Raw genomic sequence first — 22402 nt, 5'->3', positions numbered from 1 at the left:
GTCAGGCAAAACATGACGACAACTCCTGTTAGGGTTCAGGTCCCTGGCCTCAATTTGCAGCAAGAGATAGGCAGCTCAATTCGCTATACTAGCGCAACTTGCCTTACGCATTCAGTTGCAACTCGGTTTACTACTCTATTAAAATTTTTTAATGCGATAATTTTACACAAATAGATTGATCTAATCAAGAGCTATCCATTCCTGTAATTTTTCAAATATAGAGCTTATGGTTTACCGATTATAATTCATTTAGTTCACGATCCGTCAAACCACACCGACAAAAATATCCAATCGGTTTACTACTCGGTTAGGTATTTTTTAAGTAAAAAGTTTACGGAAGTAGATACTAGATAGCCCCCATCATCGGCTATCCATTTCTGTAAAATTTTTTATTTAAACCTAATATTGTTACCTATAAAGCTATTTTAATTTTGTGTACTGTGATAGAGGGATTACCCTAGACACGTTAAACCGCACCGACCTACCTACCTGAAAAATAGCTGATGGGTCATTACTCGGGTAGGTGCTTATCAAGCGGTTTTCTTTCGTTTAAAATACCTACTTTAAAAGATATGGCCCAGCCTTAACTTAAAATGGGTGTGCAAGTGAAGGAAAATAAATAAAACTATGATGTATTGCAAAAAACAAGTCAAATAGGGTACACAGTAATGATATCGGGTTTTGGAACCGGTTCCACTACCCGAATGCCCATGAGTGGAAATTCACAATTATTACAGTAATTTTAATGAAATTATGCCGGTGTTTAATTAAGTAATATTCTAATAAATGAAAAAAAATTATAAAGTTAAAAGACATTGTATTACGGAAAGGAAACAGAAATAAAAATAAACAATAAACATAAATAAAAACAAACACAAAACAAAAAAATAACGGCTCGGGGGTTTTGTGTTTTTGCCTGACAGGGTTCAGGTCCCTGAACGAGATGGAGTTGCAACTGAATGCGAAAGGCAAGTTGCGCTAGTATAGCGAATTGAGCTGCCTATCTCTTGCTGCAAATTGAGGCCAGGGACCTGAACCCTATCAGGAGTTGTCGTCATATTTTGCCTGACAGCGTTCAGGTCCCTGAACGAGATGGAGTTGGTTTGGCAACAGTGTCATTCTAAAGCAACTTTTATAAGTCTGACACTCAGTAAATAGAGAACGATTCGGTATATACAGTTCAGTATATTTAGTGACTAAATCAGTATACAAGTTAAGTAAACTACTTTACTTAACTTACTTTACTTTAATTTACGTTGGTCGGGTAAAATAGACTTTAACCCTATATATTGCCGCTTATCGAGTTTTTATTTCCACCGCTAGATGGCGCTGATCCGATATTCAGATACATCGGATCGTATCGATATCGAATATCTAAAATTATAGATACATCGCTGGGTGCGTCCAGTCGGTATCCAATCGAATTATTTTTCGAACAGCTGATTATCAAAGTTCTTGTACAGCCTGAAGTGGTTTCACTTGCGACTAATATTTCCGCAACATCATTGGTTGTCAGAGATCACGTGATCGAAAGTAATTCAATCGGATACTGTCTGGACCCACCCGCTGTATCGGTATCGGTATCCCCAACACTAGTTACTACTCCTAGTGTACTTCATCAACAGACTATCGTGGCAATAGATATTATCATTTTGCCCTTAATAACAGAACTTTCTAAAGGCACTGCCTAAGAAGCAATTAAAACTGTTCTTTTAAAAATTCTAAGGTATAGTTTGCAGCCAAACATTTAATTTCCATCTTTAATTGTTATATATGATTTTATACCATGTCTTAGGAACTTCACAAATGGTCTGCATACCTTGTATTGTCATTCCAGTATTCCTCTACATTTGGCACCGTTTTTTGCAACCTATGGTGATCAAGTTCTGGCGTTTATGGGGGTCCAAAGAAGACAAACAAATAATAGGAAATGTAAACAGTAATGAGTTGGAGAAGAAAACTTCATGTCCCTTCTCTTCAACTACAAAATCACCCCAGCTAACAAACAATCCTGATGCAACTAACACTGAAATTGAAAAAAAAACTTCATGATGCAAGTAATGCTGAAACTGAAAAAAAAAACTTCATGACGCAAGATTGTTATAACTTGTCATGTAGCTAATGCTAATGTGTATGTATCTTTGTTGCTATCAGAATTTGCATTAATTTCATGTTTGTGTTTTCCGCAATAGACATTATTTTAATTTATCCAAAAAGAGTGAATTCAGATACAATAATACATTTTAAAAGAATCCTAAGACTTAAAGAAGAGAAAACTTGTCAAATTGAAGTTGATGCTGTGTCAGTGAATATGTTAAATTTTGCTTACCTCCAAATCCCTTCGTTGAGATCTTTTGAGCAATTTTAGAGTTCACCGTTACACTTATGTTTTCTCTCTTAGGTTTGCATTGGGCTTGAAAACATGCTTTTGACCTTATCCAACTATTTTTGTAATTTAAATTTAGTTATATTTTATAATTTCTATAGTCTAGTAGCTTATTATTTTTTATGAGTGAAAAGCATTATGAAATATCAAGAGTTTACCTCATGAAACTCCAGAGACCACCCTAATAAACGAAAATGTCGTTAATCATGCTAAGACTGAACTTGATAAGTGTGACAGGCCTAATTTCGAAGAAAACGATAGGGGGTAATATTCAACAACTACTTCAGTTATTCATTATTCCACACAACTTGTATAGGAAAATTTGCGTCAGAAATTTGCCGATGCGTAGACAAACAAACCTTTTCTGATTCAGTGGTTAAGCACATCAAATTAGTCGTCGGAGCTAGTGGCTTTTAATCAAATCACAGACAACGAAGTGATCAAATATTGGAGCATCATCGTTAATCTTTTTAATATTTTTTTTATTTAATTGAAAAATATTAATAATAAAAAAACGGGCTGATAGGCTGTTTTTCTTTTGTTTTTTTAATCCGTCACTTATTCAGTTGATGTCTTTACGACTTGGGTACGATTTCATTTTCAAGTGCCAACGGGAAGCATATGCTGGGTTGGCACAGCAACGAAACTGTTCATCCTCTTGCCTTAGGTCTTGCAGTGAAGTTGATCAAATCTTCACCAACACTTTCGCAAATTATTGGCTGTTCTTTGATTTTTTAAGATTCTGTATTTACACTCGCTTTGTGGAATGTACAAAATTAACTTGAACAGCGTTAAATCCTTATGTTTCCTAAAAAGAAAAATACGTCTTTTAATGGTCGTCTAGTAATAAATACACCTAAAATTTATGTAAATGTAACTCGTTCGAACAAGTATTGAAGCAAACCAACGAAATGAAGCGTACGTGATTCGTGTCATTCATAGAGCAACTGACCAAGAAACAATTTGCAATTGTCATCTTTTTACCTACATTTTTGAGCCAGAAAACTCTAGCGTTTGCTCGCTTACTGATTTCCCCGTCACTGCCGCCATGATTCCATCACGTGTCTTTCTTGGATTGTAATTCAAAGAAAGTTTAGCAACTAGTAGCCAACAAGCTCCGTCATCCCAAGCGTAGACGCAATACCAAAGAATAATTTATTTAACTGAAATTTCATTTCGCATTTTACTTCATAAAAAAATATGTATATGCAGCATTTAACGTAGCCTCTATGTAAGCCTTAAACCTTAGCTTGCTGGCTGAAAGAATGAAACTGCGTACGACCTCTTTGTCATGGATGACGTCAACCTGTACTAATTAAACTGCATAATAGATCCAGTGGTGACGAACTGACATCCAATATATCTGGCGATGAGATAGACAGGTGCAGAACAACAACAACAAATACAAAATCCTGTCAGGTACACAGCCCTTTGTTTAACTAGCGTGACACCATTTCCTCTTAGCAAAATGAAAGCGACACCTTAGACGGTGACGACACGCCACGAACATCAGGGCATCCAGATATCCATCGATATAGCATTTCGTATAGCTTGGTTACTCCGTCGGTAGCGCTGTGGATACAACAGCAATAAACGACGTAGTCAACCAGTATGTACGGCATGAAAGCTATTAGATTCTTTGACCTTTATTTCTTTTCATACAAAAGCTTATTGTACATTCCAATGGCGTGCCTACACAGTTGCAACTTTGTACATTACGTTAGTATATTTCCTTCGGGTTGTTTGAATGAGCGTAGGCAAAACCAAAATGAATGCGAAGACGCCCACTTTTCTTTTTCCTTTCAAAAACGTACCCCCCTTGCTCCATGTCTGTACTAGCGGTATAAAGCGCAGGATAAAAAGTTTAACGAACACTGTTGTGATTTGTACCGAAATTGTTGTTAGGCTTCTCGGGTGTATTCCCAAGTAGAATTGATAGAACCAGATTGAAACGAACTTATGATATCTGCTACGGGAAAAAAAGGCGCGCCCCACCCGGGTCCCATCTGCTGATTGTATTGCAACGCAGCTCGCTGATTAAATAGAATCCCGTCGGCATGCAACATGGCTGATACTCTGCATTATAGCTCGATGTGATATTGGCGCTCACAAAAAAAAAAAAAAAAAAAAAGTAAGTCTCTGATACGGCCTGATCGATAAAGATAGATCAGTTGGCTGTTGTCTAGCCATGAGCGCCGGAATGATGGAATTCGCTGTTACTGAAGTGGCTTCCGATCAGGGGGAGGCTGGAAGCATTGTTTGCCTTGCCTTGTTTCATTCCTTGTTTGCGCCTTTCTCCAATTTCATATTTACAATATTGAACTGTGAAGGTGTTAACACCCTTTTTTTCCTTTTTTTTTTTTCTTTCTTTCTTGTTAATAATTCTCTTTTCTTCTTTCTTCTATGAACGCATCTGGCCTTCTTTTATCGTCTTCTTTTATCCTTTAGAAAAGGACGACTAATCAAAAAGTGCATCCGTAGATGGCTCTGGTAAATCCAGCGATATGGATTCTGGTCGTTGGAAGGAGTACGATGCCAACATGTTCATTCACCCGAAATCAGGACAGGAGACGGACAAGAAGGGAATGGAATCGATTCAGATTCAGATGAGATTTGACGAGTCTACGAGAGAGCTTATGCCTTTAGGATATCGTAGACTCTTACGTCGGCTATCTCAAAACTCGGCATTTTTCCTATCTGTCATATCGTACAACTTGTAATAACATCTCTAGCGGTATTTTACAGCGAATGGGGAATACCTCCTGCGCTATATCGAAAGACTATCTTCAATCAGGTTGTTGGGATGAGAATTTGCCACAGCGTGAGCTTCTAGTATTTATTGTTGGCGTTCTACCTTACGTACGTCGGCATTTCACCAGCCGTCCGCCATGAATCGAGCAGATAGGGGGGAATATATAATAAAAAAAACAAAAATATTTTCATCTTAGACAATGCATGTGATTTGAAGCATAGCTGTGGCATATTGGAAAACAATTCAATCATTTGCGGCAATGAATGATTAAAGCAAAGTTGAAGTCTTAATCGATTACCGGTCGGAAGTGTGGCGAACTTATATGGTCGCATTAGGACAATTCAGAATTACGCATGGAAGAATTACAAATGAAAGAAAAAATATATTTATATGTCATCGGTAACCCTTCGCAATAATTTTAAAACTCCCTAGTTCAAGCTTTAATGGCCACCCCTTAATAAAAATGTCAGGCGGGGCGCGTTTACCTTATACTGTAGTATTGGTTCCGGAGATGGCAGCCGAAATAGACGTGGCCTTCGGAAAAGTTTTTCTTTTTTATTGCAACACAACGCAACGGACAAGACAGCCATAAATTTTTATTCGGAATTTCTCGCTAAAACCATCGCTATACTGTACGTAAAAACGATTACCGTTGTGTGGTAAATCCAGCGTCAATTTTCTTTTTCAATCATGGGACAGCCAGGCAATTGAGTATACAGCTAATACCGTAGTTCCTTATTTACCAGCAGTGTAATAAAGCTTATCACCAATAGCAGCGACATTGCCAAATACAAGCTTTATAGGTAGAATCTAATTTGATAATAGCGTGTTCCATTCTTCGGTCGATCGATTGTTCGTCCTTTTATCATCCAGATTAAGGCCAACTAGGCTCTAAGCTAATAGTAGGCATGTATTGTAAAACCTCATTGGCACATCAATTCATTCCTGTGTCAGCTCTTAAAAAGAAGCCGGATCCTAATGGATTTCTCAATAATATGGTTTTTTTGCTTATTAGGCGATTGCCAACTGTTGTCAAAGCGTCTTATTGCTTCCACTCGTGCAGGTCCCACAAAGCATCATTGATATGCATTGTGTAGCGCATACGTTCCTGTTAAAAGTCTTAATACAAAGCCTTCGCCAGATGATTGAACAGTTTTATTTCAACAGTGGCAGTCGGGCCAAAAATGATATGTGTCACTGACTAAGCAACTACCAAAGGAAGAAAATCCAAGGCATTTTAAATGCATTCAACAAAGACCTGAGTGCCTCCCTGTGCAATACCAAACGAGACGAAGGTACGTCATTGTTCTTATACAAATCCTTGCTGATTCCAAGAACGAAAACATAAAACTTTAAAACTTTAGGGAAGTGGATTGGGGGGGTTAGGGTAAAGCGGATGGACCATTTACCTACAGCATAACAGTTTTCTGCCTATTTTATTGTACAGCTGTATCTGTTGCTGTTCTTGTTTTACACCAGTTTCCTCGTGTTTATACTGCATTTAAATAATTGCACTGCTCGATCATCCACTGTTCACTGCCATTCCAACCGATCACGACCAACCTCGCCACTACATGCAATGGTAATGCAAATCTTCAATAATAACAAGTGATAACAAAGGCAGGAAAACAAAAGAAGAAGCGCTAGCTATGGAATGCCTGAGGAGAGACGGGGGGGGGGGATGATGCGGCCAATCCGTTCAATTGATTCTTACAACATTCACCGTAGATTAAATGATTCACGGCCAACATCCGCGCCAAACCCAAGCTTTACTTCCGTTCACGGAGGACACTGTCGGCGCGGAAATAGGCTTCAACTGTCTTTAGACGCCTTGAAGTTGAAATATGTTTCGCAGGCAGCAGGAAGGACGCGCCGGGAGGCGGGCAAGGCAGCAGCGACAAAGAAAAGACTGCACACACCCTACCCTCCCTCCCCCCCAAAAAAAAAATGGAAAGGGACGATAGAGAATTCGATGAAAAGAGCTAGTGTAAGATAGGACTGACTAGGTCTATTCGCGTACTGTGTATACACTACACAGTGCACGAGAAGAAGACAACCCGATCGATACCTTGCAAGATATAGAATGGGCGGAAAGCCTATACACTCCGACCCACCGAAAATCCTCTGGAGCTGCGAGTTGAATTGTAGGTTATTGAAGCGATATCGTTAAAGCATTATCTATCTAGAGCCTATACATACATCAGGCTGTCAGTTAGGCTAAAGACCCCATATGTTGCACAGCATACACAAGAAAAGAAAAGAAAAAATTCAATCGCATTGGTCGCCCATTCTACTTTATTTTGCAGCTCTTTTTCTTTTAAGCATTTATCAATGACCAGAGTACGGTAATCTACGTTCATTAAACTGCGGTAGACCTTTTTAGGGTATAACTGGTTTCGCGTTAGCCTTTCCTAGCGAACTATAGGCAAGCCCGATTTTTTTAGTTGGAAACACTTAAGAAAGTTATGGTCGATGCTTATGCAAAATCTGAACAATCCGAGCTCTTTAAAAACCTGAAGAGACGTGCTGCGAACCGATGTGATGCGGCAGATGCAAGGCGGCCAGGAGGAAATCCAATTGTCTGGGGTTGGAATCATTTGCGAATACTGAGCGTAGCAGAAGAGAAACAGTACACAACAGCGCCCCATGGAGTCCGTACAGTATAGCGTGCATGCCGTCATGCGAGCGTGGGAGACAGTGTAACGAGCAACTTGAGCTCGCAATTCGATATAACAGTCAAAGGGGAAAAAAGGGATGGACCTGGCAGAGAGTTGATTTTGTTTATTTGTTGCTACGCTTTTAGCCTGCTTATTTCTATCTTGTTTTTCTCTTTCTTCCCTTCTATCTATCTTACTTCTTCTTGTTTCTTTTCTTTTCGTCCGTTGTTGTTGTCCGTTCACGCACTACCGGCGTCATCACTGTGGGGTCGAAGCTTCCGCCTGTCCATTTCGTTAGATATCGACGAGAATATAACCCGTTCTCCGATAACACTGGCAGCAGCCTTCCTCGTTCCTCTCCGAAGAGAGAGAAGGGGGGGGGGGGGCTGCTAGTCTGTGAGTCTCGTTACAAATCTTGTTTGAAGACCAACGAGGGCGACCAATGTCGGCTACCGCAACTTCCTGAATCCTGATGAAAAAAAAGTCGACTCGACATGGGCAGCGCAGGGGCAAAGTATATAGGCACCATAGCCACCACAGCACCATCATACACGGTAACCAATCATTTCCCAGAGGCTGTTGACGTGTGTCAGTCGGATCCCGCTGGCCCAAGAAAAACAAATCCGCCAATCAATGAGACGGGAAAATGGGGGCAACGGCACGACTGCAAAGAAAAATATGCGTCGCAACCTGGGCTCTATATGATAAACAAGTGACGGAAATAAGACTCGGAGCGAAATGAAGAGAAAAATCTATTTAGGAAGGAGGGAAACTAATAATATTTCCCCAATCCACATAATTTGTAAATGAGAATATCCCCTTTAATTTGATGTGAAAATGACTACTAACATGGGACTTGGTGGATATAGTGAGGTGTCTGCCTGATCTAGGCAATCCGGAAAGATGTCGGAACACAGTTGGACGGTGATTGCTATTAACAAGGAGAAGTATTTAACTAACGGACGGTATACATGCACACTGTAATACAAGCATACCAGAAGACATGCGCCGTACGTTGTTGCATGTAAGGCATGTAAGGCGTTAAGATGCGCTTATAACAAACACCCATCGGGACCCAACGGACCCTTCTAGAAAGCAATGGGCAGTATATGCGCCGTGACGCTTCTAATTGATTTGACTGCGGCACATTTTCGTAATTGAATGCGACTCGAATCGCTTATTTAATTACTGTACGACGATATGTCTAGTTCCAGAGCTGAAGTCCTTCGAACAATTTGCCTTCCTCCTAAGGTCTAGAAAGCAACTGGCACACTGGACACCGCTGACGTAAGCAGCCAATCGGGACGGATTGGCATTCCTGTTTGCCGCCTGTTGCTTTTTGTATCTTTGAGGCCCTTTTTCTGCAGCGCTGTTTACTGCATGTGGCACAAAGACTGTCGTCATGTCGCGTGTACAGGAAGAGCGAGGCAAATGACTGAACCGTATCAAAGAATGAAAACACAAGCATCCCAGTTAGAGGAAACGCACAAAGGCACCATCAGCCGGTTGCCTGCAACTCCCTCTCTCCCACTCTGTTTCTCACTCTCTCCCGATTTCCAGTACGGCGCGCTTACAGCCGGGAGCTCAGTTCCGTGGCTCGCTTCCTTTAGCACAGTCGTGTTGTCTAGGCACTCCCGATATAAGACTATCTAGTATATCTAGCTCTTTTTGATTTGATTTTATTTATTTTTATTTTTTTCGCAGTTCAAAGAATAGTGTACTGACCGGGTTATAAGCCTTGTGACTGGTCTATGTATAACAACCGACGGTGTGTGTGTGTGCATGTGTGTGGCTCTCTGTTCTATATTGGCGACTGTACAAGACGCTGAGCAAGTGGCAAACGCTACGTCCGCGGTACTTGTCATTCTCTGTATGCTTCTCTGTAAACGTTTAACATTCGGCTTGCGTCGCCTTGACCACTGGGCTTCTGCGGTGCTCCATCTATAAGGTGCGAAAGAGTGAGCGCGGGCTTTTGGCAGAAGAAGAGAAGAATTGGCTCAAAACTACAAAGAACTACTGGAGGCCGGTGCTTTTAGGCCGACTGAACAAAGTGACTGAATATAGCTCGCCAGACTCCCTTTTACCCTTTCAAGGCGATTTATGTCGCCTATAGACCTTTTTAATAAATTGATCGGCATTTCTCTCTCGTTTTTTATTTGATTTTTTAGTTTATTTTTTTTTTTTTTGTGCGTTTTTTTTTCTTCTTCCCGGCGTTCTCAATCTTCTATTAAAGCGCCTCCCATTCGATTAAGGCTTGTACGTGCCTTGAGGATGAAGCTCGGCCAGCTTCTGGACTTGGTCTACGTTCAACTTGAGAGCCCGATAACTTTGCCGGAAGAGAAAGTACATCGCTGCAGCCTGGTAGTGAGGAAATAGGAACTATCTGTCCACGTCTGACATGTCCGACAAGCTTGCTGCGCAAAACTGTTTTTAAAGGAAACCCGTCCAAACGAACTATCGACTGTCCAATAGTCAACTGGGGCCCCGTTTGTCTATAAACTAAACAAACAACAGTGTTGTGTTTCAAACGGGACAAACCAACTACGACCCATGGTGCAAAGTGCACATTATGTCCTGTAGAGGAAAACTGCGAACAACAAACGCGAACACACCAAGGTGAGCGAAAATGACATTGACGAATACGAAAGTCCGGACGCTTGAAACTAACGAATCGCTGTCGATAGGTAGAGGCTTAGCGTCGAATAACACCCACCGATTAATTCTTATTTATTTTATTTATTTACTTATTTTTTTTTATTTGATTTTTTTTCCTTATTGGTTTTTATTTTGACCGACAAGATTTTAAAGACTGACTGGTGGCGTACCGCCTCCTAGCATTTCCGCTAGCCAATCACTCGCTCGTTTTTCGTCGACTCTAAATCATTAGAAGACGACTGTATAGTATGACGCTTGTCTGAAAATGCGAGAGATGCGCTGAGCGGAGTGTTCGACTTATTGACTGGCTGACAACATGAGCGGATCGGACAAAACAAATGCTTTTCTTGCGTTTCTCTTTTGCGCCAGCTCTCTCTTGTGAACAATCAGCGTCACCTCTAGTTGCAGCTTGCTGACTCCAGTTGCTTTTGGGGATTTATCGCGCTATCAAGAAAAAAAACGGAATGCGATCCTATAGCCCTTTTCTTTTTGTCTATTGTCCTCATTGGCTGTTGCGCAGTTCACCTCTCTACACGTTTTCCCGGTGCTTTTCATTCCGACAAGGCACAGGGACCTGCACATTCGTACATATATGTAGGAATTGTAGGAGCAGCATCTACCAAACAAAACTTTTCGCCGAGCTAATTAGACTCGCTGGGGCTTGCATTGAGATACCCGGAGGAATCACTGCGCACTGTGGCCACAACGGCGCTTTGATCGACTTTTATTCTTGAATCCCTTCCTTAGGTTTTTGTGTTGCAAATTGCCAGCACTATCGTTACAACATGTTAGCCTCAACTGCGGATGATCTGTTACGACCCTTTACTTTTGGCTATTGCAGTGGACTAACCCCCCATAAAAAACAAAACAGTAGGTCTATTAAGTGGGAATGAAAAATAAAAAAACAAAACAAAACAAACAAAGAGCCAAATAAAGTAAAATAAAAATGAATAAAATCTAAAAAGAAAAAGGAAATAAAGATTCACTGCTTGAACATAAGTAGTGGGCGAACAAGCGAAGAAAAGGAAGCGGAAGGGCAGAGTGACGTCTCATCCGCAGTTGATCTTATAACTGGGCGCGAAAATTCTGTTATGTCACAATCACAGAAAACCTGACTGCCTGACTGGGTAAACAAAAGCAAACCAAAGTGACCGGTTCTGTTTTTTGTTTTTGTTTTTTTCTGCCCTTCTTCTCAACAAAGGCTCTTCACTTCTACGCCTCGTTCTATATCTTCGCTCTTCGCATCTTTTGCTCTCTGCTCGCCTCTTCTTTACTCCGTTGGCTCTGTCGTCTGAAAATGGAGTGGTTCGGATTAGTCTTTTTCCTGTGCTCAGCTTCCGGACATCTTAGCTCGGTCTCGTCCACCAGCAACTCACTTTATGGTAAGTACAGTTCATATAATGTAGGCTATAGAGAATCAGAGATAGCATCACTACTGCCACAGTCTCTTCTACGCCCCTACTTTTACCCGTCTCTCAAATCCTATGAAGCTAGACGAAGCGACGAGGTTACGAGGGTTTCAGATTTTTTTTTTGTTTGTTTCGTTTGTTTTGTTTGTTTTTTTTTGTTTGTTTCTTTAGTTCCTCTTTGCTCAGTCGCCCTCCATCCGTTTATTTCGCTTGTAGCTTTTATTTTTCTTGATAGTTCCTTTTTTCTTCTTCTATGTCCCTCTTGTATTTCTGATTCTTTCTATAGTGCCTTTTGTCTTTTTCTCGCTCTTTCCCTCTCTCTTTGATATTCCTCTTCCCTTTTTTTTTTTCTCTCTCTTTTTTTTTTTTTTGCTGGTGCAATCTCGAGGTTCAATTGTATTTGTTTGCCTTCCTTCTTTTCATTTTCCGTTTTTGGCAAACAAAGCAGGATACGCGGAACGGCGAGAAGAAGAAAAAAAAAGAAAGAAAGAAAGAAAGAAAAAAGAAAGACTTAAGAGTAGAAGAGGCTATGCATTTGCATGCCTCTTCCATAGCTCGAATGAGAATAGAAACGTGAACTGGAGTGAGAATAGGAGTGATTTACAGTGTGGAAATGATGAGATGTTGCATAGTTCTTAGCCGTGTCACGCTTGTCGCCAGCAAACAAATAGCTGTTTTACTCTGACAAACGGAGAACGCTAGGAATTTAGAGCAATAAAGGTCTATATAACGAGACCGATGTTATTCGCGGCCTGCGGAACACGCAAGATATAAGGCACATTCTCAACCACCCCCCACCCCCACCCCCGCCCTCGACCTGTTCCAGATTTCAACTATCTTCACGTTACATAAACAGACAACATCTTTCTCTCGTTTTTCACGTTTCCCTTTTCCATTTGTGCATTCATTTTGTTATTGTCGCGAAATTTTGTTGTTGGATTGCGTGCCATGTCACTGTGCCAGCGACACTGCGCCACTCTCTCATATTATGAGAGTTTTCTTTTTGCTGGGGCTGGCTGTCGTCGACGACCACGTCAGACAGTAAATCTCGCTACTTCGTCACTAGCGTCTCAAACAAAAACGTCATCAAGAACAACACTTGACTTGCTTGACCAAAGATAAAGATTCCCTTTAGCCACAACTGGTCGACACAAGCAGCCAAAGCCTATTACATTTTGGCCAGAAAGAAAGAAAAAAAAAGAAAAATAAATAAAGAAAAAAGGAAAAAAAAAAAAGGCTAACAAAAATGAATGAACGTCTGTCACGACCACATCATGCGTAAACGGCTGCAACTGACTAAAATTGCTTCCGACTTCTTTGACGCTTTCCTTCCAAGTTCTTTTCCCCCGTTCCTTCCCAATTTGTTCTTACTTGTCTCTCCTCCTCTTCATTCGCCCCTACTTCCATTTGCGCTTTTGTTGCCAAGGAAGTGTGTTGAACTAATTTTGAAATTGAAACAAAGGGCAAACTAGACAACGATTACATTTTCGCCCCTTTCCGTTTTTAGTGCATTACTGGGTGCCTTATTATGCGGATGACGTAACACGAAAAGCGGAAAACCATAGCTCCGTGGCAGGAGCGCTATACTCAGTGGATTGGTGCGTCTCCAATGTCACAGTCTTACTTTACAGACATTACAGTATACAAAACGTCCTGAGTTGAGGTCGAGGTGGCACCAAACTGTCCATGACGCTCAGCAACGTCGCGCTTCCGCGTGCGAGTCTTTCGAATCCCGGGTGATTTGGGTTTTAGGTCGTCAACCAATTCCCGTACGTGCCTCAATCGTCCGTGTTCCATGATTTTGTGTCCCGATACATAAATGTACATACGTCTGCGGTGCGTTAACTGAGCCAGAAGCAAAAGCCTGGTCCATGACGGCTGCCCCTGACCAACTCTCCTCCTTGACATGGACCCATACTGACAGATATGTCTCGGAAGCGATCCTGGCCAGATGTCGTATCTGACAGAACTTGGCTCACACATGGGTCATCAATACATGACCCGTCTTTACAGATACACGTACAAGTGCATCGGCATAACGCCACACTCCCACACATTCACGCCACCAGCGCCAGAAGCATGTACCGACGAACGTAGGCAAACAGAGAAGAATCAACGGCTGTCTTTTCGGTTGTTACCTTTGGGATTTCTAAAATAAATGACGAGTTTTTTCAGAGAAACAAACGCAAAATCTCAGAGAGCACGTTATAACCCGAGCTTGTTGTTGCAGTTGATTCTTCCGAGAGGGAAAGATGTGAAATCTAAACGTGGATTTAATAATTAAATATAAAAAATGCCCGACCCGGCCGACCTTAATGTGTTCGATCGGCAACATCGCTTTAATTAGACAATATGGCTTCTATCGTGGCACTGATTGGCGCGAGGGTTTTTACGGTTTGATGTCAGTTAGATATCTGGACGGAAATCATTTTGTTGACTTATCGACACTGTGCAGGAAAACCCCGCTCCCCTTCCCGGCCGCCGAAAATGGTTCTCCATCACTCCACGCCATTCGTTTTTGAATTCTCATTGTAAAAAAAGACAAATGGCAAATCATGGTTTTTAAAAATTCACTAACCACTCCTTGGTTCTTGACGAGGAGCCCATTAAAAACGATTAATCAACCGCAGTCATCAGTCTTTGGTCCTATTAAGAATTTCTTTTAGAAATCTCCGAGCGATTCTTTGTTTTTTCGGGCTTTCATTACCTCTGATATCAACTGAGCACCACGTCGCATTGACCTTTAAACAATTCAATGGGTTATTAATATGCAATATTTGGTCAACTTTAACTATATAAGATTTAAGAATGGAATAGTAATCTGTTTGGATTTTGATTGTTATTTTTTTTTTAGTGCGTTTACCTCTCCCCCAAAGACTTAATTGCCATGATGCTCCTTATGGATTTTCCTATTATGTTGGAAGACAATGAGGAACTATAGAAAGCTGATAGGCTCTGCGCAAAACCAAGAGAGCTTTGATGCCACCCGTGACAAACGCTCGATAAGAAACGGGCACCCTTGAACTTGTCATATACTCTATCGTAGAAAGGTGACCTGAGACAAAGGCTAACGCGCAGAACAGAATGCGTAATACAGCTGACATGGAAGGGAGAAACCTTTACTAATCTATGAAGGCATCAGCAGAATTGTTCATTTATTTGGAGACCTTTCGTTGGTAAAACCCAACAAAAAGGAAATTATTTAAAGTAATTGCGAGATCTGCTGAGGTCCTCTAGGATAACTAAAGAAAATCCATTATTTAGACCCACTCACTCTGTTCGGGGCCCACGTTTTTTGTGTAACACAACATAGATGTTTTAATCTAGGACTTTTTCAGAGACATTTTGTTCTTACTTTCCGGGTCCGCTCTTCTGAGTTGAAGGCAAACATGAAACGACTAGAAATAGGTCTAATCAATCAGGTAATCATAAGAATGATGCATCCTGTCACGTATTACCTCAGGTTGTCTAATTCCTAAATTGCAAAAAGAAAAAGCTAGTCAGAAGCTTTCTTTTTTCTTTAATGAATACAGCGGACTGAGTCGTGCGATAGATGACAATGTGAAAGCGACGACGAGTAAAGGCAAAAGCATAGCGAACAAAAGGTACAAATTTGGGCTTATTGTCTTGTGTTTTGTACCCTCTGCCAGTTGGCGCCCCCCCTTGCCATTCTCACAAAAGTAAATACTGCATCTTAATCCCCTCCTTCACACAGGCCGCTCTTTGCTTGTCGTCGCACAATCCGTGGCCCCTTGCTAACGTCACTCACTCGCAGCCAGTCATGGGTCGCGATTCACTAATGAACGCCACGGTTGGTGAATTCTGTTCGAGTCACTTCGAGAAAATCATTACCACTTTTGCTATACAGAAGTGGGGCATCAAGCCGTTTCGGCAGCCGCTAATCCTGCACTTGAGCTGTGTAGCTTCTAAACACAGCAAAACAAATACGGCACTTTTTCCATGCTAGGTGTGTGTACACTAAAAAGTGAAGAACTACAGGCCAGATGATCCGTTTCTTTGACTGGTGTGCCTATATACAAGTCGTTCTTGTCGTACTTTTAACCTACGGTGCGCTCCTAACTTTATTGTGCTGTACGCCCGGAAATAAGAGTCAACCACCTTAAAGGCTGAACTAAAGTACATGAATATTTAGCAAAATTACGTATGTGTACAAAATATAAAAAAACAAAACAAAAAACAACAACAAAACTTTTAGCTTTGATGTCATGAAATCCCCCTAGTACGACCAGTCACGGCACTGACATGCATCCTGATTACGTGTTGAATAGTTGGGTCGTTTATTATAGTAGAACCATGGCTGTCTTCAATGCTATTCGTCTGCATGCATAATTGCGTAGTGACAACGAGGGTGGAGGTCTTTGCCGTTGTCTGGTATTACACGAGTTTTTTTTTGTTTTTTGTTTTTTTTTTTCTGTTTGGTTTTTTAACTTTCGCCTCACACGCACGTAAATGGCGACAGAATTCGTTTAGGCGTCGGAATAGGAGAAGACCAGCAAGGGAGCGAAACCAGTCTGTAGAGCTGTATGCACATAATTTAACTATCAGATTCCGACCGAGAAGGGCATGAATTAAGCAGTGTAGTTGTAGCAGATTTGTAGCGCTCATAAAACGTATGTCTGTTATATGATCAGGCAAGTCCGTAATTTTCACTTTTCATTTTGACTAGCCAGGTGGGTCCTTTGATCTGGGCGAACTTGCGAAATTTCTAACCTTAACGACATATAAACAGTCAATTAATGTTGCTGTTCGGTTAACATTTTAAGGTTTTGTTGGCTTTCAATTTACTTCAAGTCTATTTATAGTAGGGAAACTAATCCTCAGCCTGGTAATATTATTTACTGTGGCTTAAAAGCGTAAGGGCATCAATATTCCGGGTTGCGCCTGCGTGAATTTGCCAACCATCGCCACCGCGTCGATGCCGCCATCCGGTGTTTGCGATTTTTTTTAAGGCTTTTAAAATGCTGGGCAACCAAAGTTTTTTTTTTTTTTTTTTTTTCCAATTTCATCGTTTCATATAACCTAGCCTATGCTTGAATTCGTTCTATGGCATTATAACGATAACTTCGGTCAGGAACGTAATCATTATTCGTCATGGGCGTTCCTATGGGGAGGCACAGTCGACGCATCTATAGAGTGAAGGATGCCTCTTTTCAATTCCGATACAGAATTATTGGTGCGGACGTGGCTAAATAATGTGATGACTTTTTCCTTTGACGACTTTGAGGCATGGCCATTCTGAAATGAAAGCAAAGGGAATGGAATCATCGAACAGCACACAAAACAGCCACTAATACCAGATTGAATCCTAATATGCTAGTATCTGCGAGCCAACGTTATTATAGACGCCATAGGCCTCCACATCTCAAGAAATCATCTTGATATTGAAAATTATTTACAACTCGGGGACGGGCGGTTGGAGGGGGGAGGGGGGGACTGTCTCCTTATCGATTACCGAAACTGGCGACTCGAGCTGCGCTATACAACAACCAACAAAAGGTTTCTATTGTCCACGACTCATTCAACTGATAACAGGTAAGCCCACAGGCCAAACAGTCGGATAACAGATAGGCTCCATATCCAGCTGACTGCCCTCATGAGGCTATAATGGAAGCCATAGCCGCATTATTGTCAACGGTTACCCTCGGCTATAACTTACAGGGCGATCTTCGACAGGGCTTATACCGACCACCAAACTGGATATATACGACGATGTCCGATTTTTTTGGCCATCTCAGGATTTATTTGGCATTTTCCCCTTTATGAAACACATTGAAGCTGGCCTATTGTTGAACGGATGTATACGCCAGATCCTTGAGACGGCAAATCCAGGTCTTCGTTGGTCTCGCAGCAACAGACTTATCTTAAATTTAATTAAAGTTTGATTGGAGAGCGAAGGGCTAAATTCCGATTATCCTGTTATTTCTGTACGGGCAGTTACGGTTCAGCTATGTGCTTCTGAGTTTCCTGCAATCTCTCGTTTTCTTTGTCTCTTTATGTTTGGTACGGTACTGGGCTAGTCCTGTTTTTCTATGACTATTTGTGTATCTATTCTTTGCCTTAATCCCTGTGTTGTACTTGAAGTTGTCTATTTGCAAAGCTTCGATCCAGCCGCTTTTTCAAGAAGTTTTTCGCTATTGGTGTGTTTACACTGACTTTGTATTTTGTTGGGATGGAAACAGTTTTTTGCTATTTTAGATTTACCCGTTCCTTTTACTAGCACGAATTGCCTGTGTCGACTATAACGTGAACCTGTGCCATAACCTACGAATGCAACGCCAATCTTTATTTAAAACTTCTATGTTTTAAATATTTGCTCTCTCTCCTGTTTGGTCTCAGCTCCGTTCGCTTTGCAATAGTTAAGCCAAATTGCTGCTTTGACATGGAAAACGGTGAAAAGAATGGAACAAAACAGCATCACGCATTGATTAAATTAAATTTTTCAATTGTTCATCGACTAAAAATACGAACTGTGGAGTGTTAAGTCTTTGCATCTAATTAGGTCTACTACCGTAACGATTCAATGACGGAGCAATCACTTTTAATTATTCATTTTCGCTTTCATCTGATACGAATCCAAATGATGCAAATTTAAGTGTAAACCGACTACGTTGCCTCCAGACGGGATATTTTCGTTTTGGACCAGTAATCATATTTATACAATTCTGAATATACATAGCAACTCAGGATTGTTGTCATAGGAAGTTTGCTTGTTAAGCAACAGGCCTATTGGGCATAGATGTAACGTAGCCTCAAGAAACCTGTATAGTAAGGTTTACTTCTGTGCACACAAAGACAACGGGAAAAAATTGCACGTAGGAAGTCAGCCGACGCTTAAGATACGTCTAAACTCAACCAAGCTTGTGCTTAAGTTATTTGCAATTCATGACAACCCCTCAGGAGTGTGAATTAATTTCTTTTTTCCTGGATAGGTCCATATTACTTTATTCGTGTGCTTTTATGTAGGAGCCGAGTACTCGACCCCAGTAGGTTCGAAGTTGTTATTTCGTGAAATGTGGTGACGTCGAATTTTTTACGCTGCGCAATATATCGCACGAGGCAGACACGACACACGCACCTAACATTTTACTGTCTGCGCCATATTGTTCGAACTTGGAAGGTAGTGGCGTTCGGGGAGCCCTTTTGGCCGATTACGACGTCGCTACCGCTGTGAATCTATAAGCAAAGGCAACGTCTTCTGTTCAGCCGTATATCCCAATCCGTCAGGCCATGTTGACTTTCTCTTCATGTTTATTCGTCTCTCGCATGCTACCAATTGCTCCCATCACGTCTATAGTTTTCCCTCCCCCCCCCCTCTCTCTCTGACTTGCATTGCACTGTTATATTCAATTCGGTTGACTCAACCATCAGTGAAAATACAGATCTATTGACAACAGCAGACATCGGGTACGTGGTACAAGATACAGGCTGTCACACGCGTCAGAGCCTCGAACGAAACGCAACGAATCTAATGAATATTCCTATAACTTCAACCTGCAATACGCGTTGTCAGTAACGTGAGGATCCAAAGTCATAAACTGAACGTATAGATGTATAGCTGATGTGGTCGACACGTTTATTGGACTCAAAGAGACAAATCGACTTAATGTCCTGTCGACACCCCAGTTACTGTCATTCTCACTGCTAGTGGGACACAGACCCCATGTCGGCCGTGAACCGATTTTTGAAGACTGACTGAGTGAATAGACGGACAACTACCTAACACACGATTACCTAATAGACGGAAAGGTTTCGGTCCGATAAGAGTGAGAAAGAGGGTCCGCCCAAAATCGATTGCTATTGTGTCACGGACACACGACAAATTGTAGAATAGGTCCGCCATTGACAGCAATTGCGGATCGGTGGTTTTTTATACGTTCCAAGGGCATGACCACGACGGAGGCCAGTAATGGGCCATCAGAAAGCATGAAGCCCATCATCATTGACCCTCATTTGTCCTCGCTTTTACTTGTGTCTTTTCTTTAACTTTTCAATAAATGCCTCCCGCCTTCGTCTTCTTACGCGTGGGCCTCAAAGTCGCCTGCTTCGCGATTTTCTACACTAGCCCCGAATTCATTTGGCTTGGGAAGTGATTGATTCGATACTGCGTCCTTTCATTTCAAGGCGACGCTAATACTAAACAAGGTGCGGGCTGACTACAGAATGCGTACGTACAAAATACCAGTTGAAGACCCTGGCGGGGCGAAAGGAGAGATACAACGAGGCGATTGAAATCAGGGACAGGAATAGAGGAGCGCGATGGATGGGAAGGAAGAGGTTGCCCCAAGTGCTAGTCCGTAATCGATTAGAAGCGCCACTACCAACGGGTGAATGCTGAAACAGTTTTTTTCCCCCTTTTTTTTCTATTCTGCTTTTCTTTCTTTTTTTTTCTTTTCTTTCTTTCTTTTTCTTTTTTTTTTTTTTTTTTTATGTCTCGTTCAAAGATGAAAGGAAGCATGGCCGTTTGAACGTCGATAACGCTATTTGAAAGTTCAGACGGTGAGCAGATGTTTAGACCGCATCGTTTCGGATACGCATTTGAGCGTAGCTTGGAACTCGAGAATGCTCTATACAAGCCATTACTGGTGCTGAATCGGCACACGCACGTACGGTAAGAAAGCAAAAGTCAGAGTCATTGACACATTTAATTGATGACGATGTGAGAAAGGGGAGCCGTCACAGCGTATCAGCAAAAAAGTCGATGACAAGAAGAAGCAATATAATGACTGATCCTTCGTGGTACATGTTTACTAAACTACAATAAAAGCAGCCTTCACGCCCATTTCCTTTATGCACTTTCGGAGTAGAGCACACGGCAGGTCTAACAGCAAAATTCTCTTTGAAAGGTTAATGCAAACTGCGATTTTCAAGCTTTAATAAATCAGTTGTTGGTTCTTGGTAAAGAAATTGCGATTTCTTCTTAGCTCTATCTTGTACATCTCCTTGGTTGCATTAAACATAGTTGGATACGACATGTCTCCATCTTAATATGCAAGTCCACTCGAAAGTAATAGCTGTGCATATCAATGGCATTTGTCGAGATTGTGATATGGATAATTGAACACGCCGCTGGCATATGACAGTCTGTCCTCGACTTGCAAACTTTCTGAACCTCTCCAATACATTGCTATTTTCAGCTATATAGGGTAACCAATGAAAACGCAGAGCATCTCGTAGCTTACTGGTTATAGCATTTGCCTGTTTCAATTACCACCTGTCAAGAATATACACTGCAATCTGGTGATTTTTTTTTAAGCTCTTCTTTGACACGGCGTGATTTCCGAATTCTGAGACGAAGAATAATTAGCTACATCTGTTTATTTATCAATTTATGTTTTTTTATTTCAATTATCGTGGAGTCGCCCTGTTCTTTTTGTATTTGTACGACTCACAGCGATAGGCCTATTGGATACAAACAGTGACGGTGCACGCAATCGATTTTTCCATCAGAGTACCAATCAAAGCAAAAGTACGATGTTGAGGATCTTAATTCAATTACGACATGAAGTTTTAGGCTGCGCTCTTCAAACGCGAAATTCGTGAGACGGATTTTTTTTCTTTCTTGTGGTAGTCGTCGTGACTTAATTGTAGCCTCGCAGATGTGACTCAATTAAAATTCTATGAGACGGCGCACAATCGTATGCTGTGTGTATAAGAATGTACGGAAATGGGCAAACACTGACGAAAGTGGCTAAAGGGTGGAGGTTCACATTTAAAGCTCAGGATAAATGTCTTCTATTACATTGTTTGTTTCTCTCAAACTTTGAGTTGCAATAGCGTCTAGCAGTTTATTGATTCGACCCGTTTTCCGCAACATTAAAACGTTTTCAACTTTGATTTTATGAAGTTGGTTTTCAAAGTACGCATCAGTAACCTCATAATAAATTTTTTATTTATTTTTTTGTTTATTTTTTTTTTTCTTTTTCGAATGACGCTCGTTTTTCTATTTTCTTTTTATTGATTTTTTGGACATTGGTCGTCGTCAATAAAGCCAAAATAAAAAGTTTTTCGCCGTGTAAAAAGAAGACTAACTTTCTACTTGCACGATGTGTCATTTACCGCAGTTGTTTTCATCTCAACTTGAATAAAACAATCTATTAAGGTGCCAGTAAAGTGGTTTCAGTGCCAATCGAACCGTTTTCTGAGGAAACTTTCTGAAAACGTACGTCTTTCAAGTGGCGGGCAAAGAAAGAAAGCAGTGCATGTTGTCAGATCAATAAGACGGATACCGAGAATAGCGTTACGTCTAATGCGAAGTGTCGAAGACAACAAGAGCAGATTGATGAAAAGGAATAACGTAACAGAAAGAAAGGAGGTACAGGCGATGAACAAGAAAATCAACGAACAAACAACTTTTCCCTAGAATTTTCTTTCCCCCTGTTCTTTTGTGTTCGGATTTTACCTGAACGTCAGTTCCCTATCGTTATCACGAGCGGCTGAGTTAAACCCATGAAATCAAACATCATCTAGATTGTTTTAGATTTTCCCGATTTTCCAAAGCATTTGACGAGCATCATCTTCGCGT

At 41.2% G+C, this 22402-nt stretch overlaps 1 protein-coding gene and 1 long non-coding RNA gene across 2 annotated transcripts in view; one reads left to right on the top strand and one right to left on the bottom strand.

The window, feature by feature from the left end:
- Positions 1 to 1807: 1807 nt before the first annotated feature.
- LOC116925009 lies at positions 1808 to 3625 on the bottom strand. Its single transcript, XR_006647894.1, has 3 exons — positions 3265 to 3625; positions 2545 to 3194; positions 1808 to 2442 (listed from the first exon to the last, which is right to left on the bottom strand). It is a non-coding gene; the product is annotated as an uncharacterized LOC116925009 (long non-coding RNA).
- Positions 3626 to 9373: 5748 nt separating this feature from the next.
- Positions 9374 to 22402, top strand: part of LOC116925950 (zwei Ig domain protein zig-8) — a 32062-nt gene continuing 19033 nt past the window's right edge. Inside the window, exons 1-2 of the mRNA XM_032932718.2 lie at positions 9374 to 10411; positions 11652 to 11832. Coding sequence (XP_032788609.2) covers positions 11748 to 11832 — 85 coding nt within the window. The 5' untranslated portion in view covers positions 9374 to 10411; positions 11652 to 11747. The remainder of the gene's footprint in view (positions 10412 to 11651; positions 11833 to 22402) is intronic.

This window comes from Daphnia magna, linkage group LG6 (genome assembly GCF_020631705.1).
Source record: "Daphnia magna isolate NIES linkage group LG6, ASM2063170v1.1, whole genome shotgun sequence".
NCBI classification, from domain to species: Eukaryota; Metazoa; Arthropoda; class Branchiopoda; order Diplostraca; family Daphniidae; genus Daphnia; species Daphnia magna.
Note: the sequence above shows the minus strand (reverse complement) of the source record. Positions and strands in the feature narration are given on the sequence as shown.